The sequence below is a fragment of the Cydia fagiglandana genome, chromosome 13, assembly GCF_963556715.1.
Source record: "Cydia fagiglandana chromosome 13, ilCydFagi1.1, whole genome shotgun sequence".
Classification (NCBI taxonomy): domain Eukaryota; kingdom Metazoa; phylum Arthropoda; class Insecta; order Lepidoptera; family Tortricidae; genus Cydia; species Cydia fagiglandana.
Genome location: NC_085944.1, coordinates 12,132,457 through 12,141,838, shown reverse-complemented (window position 1 = coordinate 12,141,838; position 9,382 = coordinate 12,132,457). Strand labels below are relative to the sequence as shown.

At 39.7% G+C, this 9,382-nt stretch overlaps 1 protein-coding gene across 1 annotated transcript; it reads right to left on the bottom strand.

Moving 5' to 3' along the window:
• Positions 1–1,737: 1,737 nt before the first annotated feature.
• LOC134669808 (protein hairy-like) lies at positions 1,738–3,247 on the bottom strand. Its single transcript, XM_063527429.1, has 3 exons — positions 3,155–3,247; positions 2,573–2,843; positions 1,738–1,988 (listed from the first exon to the last, which is right to left on the bottom strand). Exons 1-3 carry the CDS (start codon positions 3,233–3,235, stop codon positions 1,738–1,740), a joined length of 603 nt encoding a protein of 200 aa, XP_063383499.1. The 5' UTR covers positions 3,236–3,247.
• Between the last annotated feature and the right edge of the window lie 6,135 nt (positions 3,248–9,382).

The following is a 9,382-nucleotide window of genomic DNA, read 5'->3' as shown; positions in this document are numbered from 1 at the left end:
CCCCGCCCCGACTCGGATTACCTCGCCCCGCGACTGAGTTCTGACGGACTCCTGACATACTCTCAGTTCGGCTAGCAACGCCGCGGCGCGATGACGCAACGTTCAAAATGTCGATGTATTTTGCGATGTACGGTTGTTTTTCAAATTCACGAAATAAAGAACATTTATTTTTATTATACATATATTAAAAAGTAGCGTTTTGTAATTATTTATATTTAGTCCACGCTAATTGTGTATCGACAATTCGACATGACATTTTTGGTAATTTATTGCCGCATCATATACTTTACGTAATATTTTACGGCCTTTACGGGTTACGGGTGAGTTCGCATATACGTTCAAATAATATTAGCTGTGACCTGTGAATAGAACAGTTTATTATAGCAAGGATGTAGGAGAAAATACCATCTTGTAAATTATGTTTGTTTCTTTAATTTTAGGAATAAAAATGTTTGATATTTACGTTACGAGTACAACGATAACGCTCCGTGAACTCAAAAACATGTAAATAGTAGCCCTAAGCGACTTACTCACACAATGACGCGTGTACAGACGTGCCGTTCACACATATACACGCAAACGAGTTTTGATGTATGGCGTGTCCGCCCTGTGGCTAAACAGAATTTGTAAGTGCATCGACTACTATTTTTTTGGTGCACTATGTATAATTCTGTAAAAAAGTATGTACAGTCAGAAGTCTATTGCCATTGCCCAAGCGTATGTCAATCGTATCGATGTTGTCTGTTGAAACGAATAAAATTGTAGCTTAAATAATAGGGTCCTTGAAATTATACGCTACACGTAATATGTAGTAATATATCACTTAATTTCATTTTTATGGCACTTTTTAAAGTAAAAGCTTTGTTTTCAAAACAATCGTTTTATATGTAATACTTATTTACTTTATGTAACATTTACTGGTAGTTGTTACAGTTAGATCATGATTACTTCCATAATAAAATTACTTAATAGTTAGCAATCTTCATTATAAGCTTCTTAACTTAACACATAAATTACTTACTATTTAATACGTGCCATAGTCTAATGAAATAACTAGGTTAAATTGGACCCACATCCCCTTTGAAAACGGCACTTATGTTATTAGTATTCGTACAAAATACTGACTTAGATGTCTCATAGTATATTTACAAATAATTTCTACATTTAACTGAAGGAAGACTGATCAAAGTTTCATGTTTCTATTCACAGACATGTACAGTGGCGTTTAAAAGTGCATGGATAGATGTCGACCGTAATGCCTTAATATTACGGTTGAAACATCTCTATGCACTTTTGAACGCCAGTGTACAGTCAAAGAATTTATTTTCACCCATTTTGTACTTTATCACAGAGACAATAATATGAGGTCTCTAGCTAGACTTTATAAGCTACGAAATGGGTAGGAAATTAAATTCTTTGACTTTAAATACCTACATTTTCCATTGTCATGATTACAACAAGTCCATAGCAATAGTAAACCTTACGAGCAATAGAATAAGGTTGATTTTTGATAAAAAATAATCCAGTAGTGACTTGGTTGTCCCCTGGCCCCTGACTGCTATTCTTAATACTGTCTAGGAACTTCATTCACGATATTCACGCACTCTTAGTATCACAGAAGCATCATCATACCATCGCCCACACTGTTAACTGTATCGGTGGACCTTATGCCTTTTGTAATAAGTTCTACCGATGTGTAGTTAGGAGTGTTGCTGTTCCATGACTATCAGCTGGCCGTCACCAAGGCCTCCACGGTTTGTCCTGTGTTTTTCTCGCCACCAAAGCTAGAGGGGCGAGGTCCGCGGGACGGGGGGAGCCCGCTGAACTGGCAGGCGAGTAACAAGGGTCTCGGGAGAAAGGTACTAGGGTTGGTGCGTCTACAGCAGGCCAAGACCCTAATGTGTTCGCGTTCACGTTGGCTGGGAGAAGCAATGCGACGTCGCCGTTGGGTAGACGAGTAGGGATTAGGTGAACTGAGCTGGGGTCAGCTGGAAAAAAGGAAAAGGTAAAATAGTAGATAAAATATTAAGCTATTTGTAGGTATGATGGACAAGGCTGTCGTCGTGATGGAGCTAATGTTACTTTTTGACACCGCTGCATAGAAATACGTGGACAACTTGTAACGTAACGTACCACATCGGTGGACCTTATGCCTTTTGTAATAAGGTCTACCAATGTACAGTTAGGAGTGTTGCTTGTACGTAGAAAACGTCGTCAGAAAGAATAATTTCAATAATATAGGTATCTATTCTCGGTTAAGGGAAGGTCACATAACAGTGCTTGTATAAATGTTCCTTGCGCCTATCCTAAAATATTATAGCTAAAATATTATCCTAAAATATTATAGTGATTATAAAGGGCTCTGGTTTCTTTAGGGTGCTCCCAGGAAAGCTTATAATGGCTCGGCCACGACATTGAGCGATTTGCGATGGCGGCAGCGAAAACCATAGGTTGGAGCGAGATGCAGCGATCGGCGCCTTCCGTTCCCTTCTATGGTTGTCGCTGCCGCCGTCGCGTAATGTCGTGGCCGACCCGTAACGATAAGATGGAGGAGTGTAGACAGACAACTTACCAGAGATCAAAACAGTAGACGGCGAAACTGCATCATCTACATCTAAAGTCGAAGTGGGTGTGACAGGCCTGACTCCCGGCGCCAATCCTTCCAAGTGTTTCACCAGCCTCTTCCTTAATTCGATATCTAGCCCTGGAAACCGGGCCACCTCGGACAGGCAACGCCGGTAGCCGGCGCGGAACCTGTCCGATGCGCCGGAGCGTAAACCGCCTAAATGTTTGACAGTCATCTCGAGGATGTCGGCCTTTTCTAACTTCGAGTGACTGGCTGGCTGGAAAAGAAATATTCGACGTTGTTAATCATTCTTTCATGCCAAGTGCTAAATATGTAAGCTTATACTGCTTATAAGGATGCGTTCTTACTGCCAACATTGTGCAAACTTAGCGTGGTCAGAGTTGACCTACTTATATAAAATCATTTGTTTAAACTGTTTAAAATAGAACTTTAATAGTTATCATCAGTAGAGTTGAATATTGTTACTGCCATATAATTGCATACGCGGTTAAGGATTAAATTAAGTTACTACGGGTATAAGTAAGTGTATCTATAAATGTCTATAAGTACAGTAAAGTAACTACTTACGTCTTTTTTCATAACATTCAGTATAAGCGCCTTCAGTTCGTTGAGACAATTATTAATTCGCGCTCTTCTTCTCTTTTCCATTATCGGCTTATTGCTCTGCAATAGAGAAATATAGTTGTTATAGCCGAGCTAACAGAGCTCAACGAGGGTGCGAAGTGTTAGGGACGGTAACGCGCATGTAACATACATAGGCTACGGGGACTGCTTAATGCTTACCATCAGACGGGCCGTATAGTCCATGATGTTCACGACATAAAGTGCGATTTACGGGAAATGATGCATCATCATCATTTGTCATATAATTAAGTGAACACCAAGGATTAGTAGGTATGCTTGTTTGACACCGACTTAGTATAAAAAAATACACCAATAGATAAGCGGTTAGTGCTTAGTCAAAAAGATTTTTCACGTTAGACTCACTTTTTTATATAACTCACCCTTTTCTCCAGTTGTGGTACCGCCGCTGTCTGTCCAACATCGGTAACCATGGTGCGCTTCTTCAAATAAAAGACTCCGCCAAATACTGTCAGGGGCACCTCCTCGCCAAGGTGGTCCTTTCAGAACAGGATCTTCAAAATAAACTTATCCACTTTATAATTGACTGTCTTAACGCACAAGTCACAGTTCACGTTATGGTGTTTAGCTAAACTATCGAAAGTTTGACGACTACGAGTACTATCACTGATCACTACAACGTGTGTCTGGCACGGGTGTCGGCGCCCGACTGAGGGTCGGAAGCTCTTGAGGTAGAGGCCGAAATGCCGGCCACGCGACCGGCGTGATGCCGGGGGTCGCACGTCGCACGCGAAAAAACTACTAGGACCGCTCACGCCCCATCTATAGCGGGACTCTACTTCCAAAAACATATTTCTTGGAATCCAACGGCCTTCTCATGTTTTATTATAAAAACTGTTACAATTTCGGTATTTTCGCTAACGGACCTACTTTTTAATGACTGCGTAATGTCGTCACCTACAGGCCCCAGGAAAAAAAACAAAAGAACTGCTCTATTTTACCTGTAGCAGTAGGTACTATTAATTTTTACGAGTTTATAGAGGAACTGTCTTACTTTGTGTAAGATATTGAATACAAATACAAATTTGTTTCACGATAAGCAATGAAAATTCGGTTATGTGATATATAATTTCCATTCTGATATTTAACTCCCGAATCCATAAATCCTTTTAGGTACCTAAATTTTGAGGTTAGAAATAAAAAGTAGGTATGTATATAGGTACCTACTTACCTATTGTTTAATTCGGGTGAGGTGAGAGCCACCCATTCTGACTCGAACTCTTAATGTAAATATGGCGGGTGCTTTCCATCCGTTGGTTAACAATTTACTATCAATCAATAGTAGTAACCCGCGTCCAAGTCTGAGGGGCTACCGCGAAAACCGAAATTCGCAATTTGCGGGGATTTTTCTCTGTCACTCTAATTACGCCGTCATTGGAGTAAAAGAGAACGATCCCCTCAATTTGCGAACTTCGATTTTCGCGGTTATGGCCCTGTTCCCAGCAATTTAACCTATTTTATGAAAAACGGAGAGTGCTATAAGTAAGTATTTTCAACTTTTGAAAAGCATGTGCAAATGCACATCCATGTAAGTAGGTACCTAAGGTGGAGGTTCGTGCCGCGACAGAGACAAGCGACCGAGACAGAAGACCGCGACCGAAGACCGCGACCGGAGACCGCGACCATCACTTGACCATAGGCAACATACTCGTATAAGCGACATTTCGCGGCGAGACAGAGACAGGCGACAGAGACGCGAGAGGTCTCTGTCTCCTCGCGAACTGTCGCTTATATGTTGCCTATGGTCAACTGGCGGTCGTGGTCTCCGGTCGCGGTCTTCTGTCTCTGTCGCGGCGCGAACCTCCACCAAGCGTGATTTGCGGCATTGTGAAATTAGGAATGACTCACCGAATATCTAAGATGGCTTCCAGTCCCATGTGTAGAGTCCCGTTTTAAAAACATATTTCTTAGAACTCATCGGCCTTCTGTAATTTACTATAAAAACTGTTACAATTTTGCTAACGGACCCATTTTTTAATGACTGCGCAATATCGTCTCCCGCCTTAAAAAAACAACAAATGAACTGGTCTATTTTACTAATTTTTATGACTTTTATGAGCTAAAGTAGAGCGACCGGCTTTTGGTTTTTCTGTTTTTGACTCGTAAGGAACCGTTAGGTGATATTATTTATTGTTTAAAAAGATAAACATCCTGTGTTTGTGTTTTTGTGGCTATGCTAACATTAGCATAGACCGATAGATACTTATGTAGAAAAGTTATCAACAGACATCGTAAATTTTATAGCATTTTTGGTGCAGCGGAGTGGTGTTAACGGAATTGGTATACGAGTAGATAATTCCAGCTGAAATGGTAAATTAAGGTTAATATTAACGTTTTTTTAGCCTACTTTAATCATTATTAACTTAATTAACGTAATTAATCATTAGGGTTGAAATTGTTTACTTAAACCAATTCCGTTAATTACCATTACCACCACTCCGCTGTACCGAAAATGCTATAAAATTTACGATGTCTGGTTATCATTATCCACATCATTATTAATGCAGTACAGTGTAGATACCTAAACTATTAACTTGAATATGTTTTATAACCATTACACGACTTTTGATGACGTTGGGCTTATTCTCTAATTAAAATTTATTATGTCGGCCATGATTGACGAAATCGCATTCTTTTTACCCGACTACGGCAACGCAAAAGGAGGGTTATGATCTTATGATTTTGACCGGTATGTATTTAATAAATAGGTAATATTTTCGACTACAACTAATTCGTCTCTAAATTAAAACATCATAAACTGCAGGTTCGCGAACCGCGGTAGAGCTTATTATCCCTTCTACCATTCATATTCACTTAGCAACCACTAAATATCGGTAAATTCGTGCGGTACAACAAAGCATTTCGATACGGGATCCACGCCTCGTCGAAACATCTTTACTCCTTGGACCATCATGGGACTTAAGTATTTTTGACAGTACAAAATTCGTCGCGGTGTCTTAGTACCGCGAAGACTATTGTTTGTGTGAAGTTTTAATATGTTTGTGTAGTTCGAGGAAGGAACAAGCCGGGAAACCATTTGTTGCCACGCAAGTTTTATTGCTACTGAAACCGACAACACCGTAAGTAATTGCTTTTGTAAAAAGCCGCAAGTTGAGGCATGGAGGTATTTAACATTTTAACAATGTATTTGAACGTAACGAAATCTGGGTTCTAGCTGATTATGGTTCAATTTGTTCGCAGACCTCCGCGGTAGAGCTTGAAGAGTGGTTGATGTCAAAAAACACTATTTATATACCTACTTAGTCGTTATATTGAGTAGATAATTGAGTATGTAGGTAAGTAGAAAGCGATAACTTAGCTACAATTTTCGCTGCCGTCCGATTTGTCTACTACGTATTTTAGGTAGGTAGGTAAATTAGATATTATGTCGCTTATTTATTAGGTAGGTATTATGTCGCTTCTTCTAAGTCGAACGAATGGAATTGGCAACCCCGCGGGCCGTAAGTAGTTTCGGAGAGCTATAACAACAGAGTAACATGCACCCCTGATGATAAGCAAAGCAATGCCCCTCGGCCTCTGCCGGTATTATAACATAATGATGTTACATAATATTTGTAAACAATCTATTCGTACCCGACTACCCGAATGCAATCAGACGAGAAATTACTTAAGAGCCACGGGGCGTCCAGGCTTCACATTGCCATTTCTCCTTGATGCAATTACTCGTAGTATTTTCTATTGTTAACTGAAGAAAAAAAATGTTTAATAGCCCTGCCATAAAAACTTTGGCCGCGAAGCTTTAGTATAATAGTCGCGCGCGCCCTTTGGTCGTAAACCTTTTCTTAAATATTATCACAGCGCCCGCAGCATCGTTTTTAAACAGTAAATGACGGGTTAACTTCACAAAAATTGTCAAAAGAACGACGCCCGTATTTAGTAAACACGCGTCAGGGCCGGCGAAATACTTTGTAACGACAGTTAATTGCAAGGGTTCGCCATCGCCAATAACTTCGCCATTGTTAAAAAATCCATTCCTTTATTTGTTGTTTTATGGCGTCGCGGAAAGGTTCGGTTTTTATATTTTTAAGCGTGCAGTTTACGACTTGAAACAGTTAAAATATTCAAAAAACTGCGGCTCCTTGCAAGTTAGGTATGCAGCAAAGTTAGGTAGATGTTATTATTTAGGTAGATTACCTATCTCTTAACTTCCAAAAAAACTATGGAGTAAAAAGCGCTCTCATAGATACAAAGAAGAAACTGAAGTTAAAATTTTAGGCCGATTTGAAGATATGGCATGAAACAAAAGCAAAAAAGCCATTGAAATAAAAAATAAATAGGTAGGTAGGTACCTGGGTCGTTCTACCGTTTCGTGCCGATTTGGTGTCCGAGCCCACATCAAGCCTTAAAATTATAATTTTTTATATGTGGTTATTTTTAAAAGGTATGTCTATGTGGTACGGAAAATGCGCCAGTTTTGGAATTTAGCTAAACCTAATGATCTATTAAATAAAAATTAAAAACATGCGAAAAATTCATTTCCCTCGACATAAAATGGCGTACCATTGGGTTCAAAAATTTAAAAACACTATTATTTGCAGATAAACCCTACTTTCCATTATTGTTTATAAATAAACAAATAATCAGTATTATAATGGTACATGGTACGTATTTTTAAAGTTAAATTATCATAGAGAGAACGCACTTTTTAATTTTGTCACGCGAAAGACTTCATTTTCACTCTAAAAAATTGCCACTCATGCCAAATCTAAACGCGGCTTTATTCACGAATACCTGTGATTGCTACGTGTTTTTACTACCTTAGTCTACCGCAATACGTCAACGAAGGAGGTTTCGCGCTCTTGATTTACGAGTAATTTTGGTTCTCCTCACCGGAAAGGCACTTTGTCACGGTTACTACTCATTTCCATCCATTAAGTAATTTGGTGCTATATATTGTAAAAAAAAATCACCTTGTTAATAATCTGTTAGCATTTTGGCATATCTTCATTACTTTTACTTGATGACATTCTAACCTTAAAGACGATAAAGAAATTTAAAAAAACCGTCGAAAGTTCATTCCACTCCAATTCATTCCTCTCCATTTCTTCCAATATTTTCGGGTGAAGGAAATGAACCAGTTTGTAAGGAAATGAACAATAATTTTGTATGACAGATGTGATACCTTTTTATGTTTTTAGCCCACAGCCCAAGAGTTATATGCACACATACGCTCTCAAATCATAGCTCTCATGTTTTGAAACGTATGTATGTCCCATTCTTTCGACTTCGTTAGACCATTTGACAGAGTTTCAGGGTATAGGTTCTTTTTTACCTATACCCGACATTATGTCATGGGAATCCTGTTGGTTGTGGATATTGCATATAAATAAGCAGATAGGCGCGTAAGCGTAAGTAGTCTCTTTTTTCATGGCAAATATTGTAAATATATCGGATAGATACATCATATTTCCAACATTTTATAAATGCGGAACATTTTGGACAGGTGAACCTATTGGAACTTATCTAATGCCTAACTTCTCTGCTAATTAACATACTGAAAACTTTTTATAGTCCTGGAATAAAGCTCAAGAGCGAGCCCTCCGAGGGCAGATATTTATGAGGAGGGTCTCACAAAGATCTGCTCCCGGGAGCCTCTTCTTGTGCTAAGTTAAAAATACGGGTTGGCCGTATCAGGGAAATTTCTTGTAACTTTGTAACCGTTTAAAGGCCAAGCTTTAGAAAAATCCAGAAAGTTCATGAAACAATGGTTCAACACCATCTAGAACTGGAGAGGAGCGTCCCATTCCCACCCCTTTCTGCGAGTTCCACAAAGAAAGAGTAGGCTGCTCGGAACGTCCGATTGTGGCGCGCCTTCCTGCAAGGCTAAAAGCCGAGCTTTCGCAGGAGAGTAGTCCTTAAATTGTTTCAATGCCGAAATGCAAGCGATGCCGAAAGGCGAGCTCCGCATGAGGTGTTCAAAATTTCTTTTAACTATTGGCAGCGGGCACAATCGTGCGAGGTCAAAGACTGAGCTTCATTGGAGCTGACCTCAAACAAGAACCAATAGCCGAATGTATTAAAAAGCAAGGCCGACGGCCCGGGGGAGCTTCAGATAGGGGCACATTTCCGTACAAGGCCAAACATCAATCTGTAAGAGTGCAGAACTTTGCTAAGTGAGGCCAAAGGTCGAGA

Excerpts from the sequence above, each read along its gene's own strand:
- LOC134669808 (XM_063527429.1), bottom strand. The coding sequence starts at position 3,235 with ATGGAAAAGAGAAGAAGAGCGCGAATTAATAATTGTCTCAACGAACTG. Across the intron at positions 2,844-3,154 it reads TGAATGTTATGAAAAAAGAC|CCAGCCAGTCACTCGAAGTT; the intron begins GTAAGTAGTTAC and ends TTTCTTTTCCAG. Across the intron at positions 1,989-2,572 it reads GTCTACTGTTTTGATCTCTG|CTGACCCCAGCTCAGTTCAC; the intron begins GTAAGTTGTCTG and ends CCTTTTTTCCAG.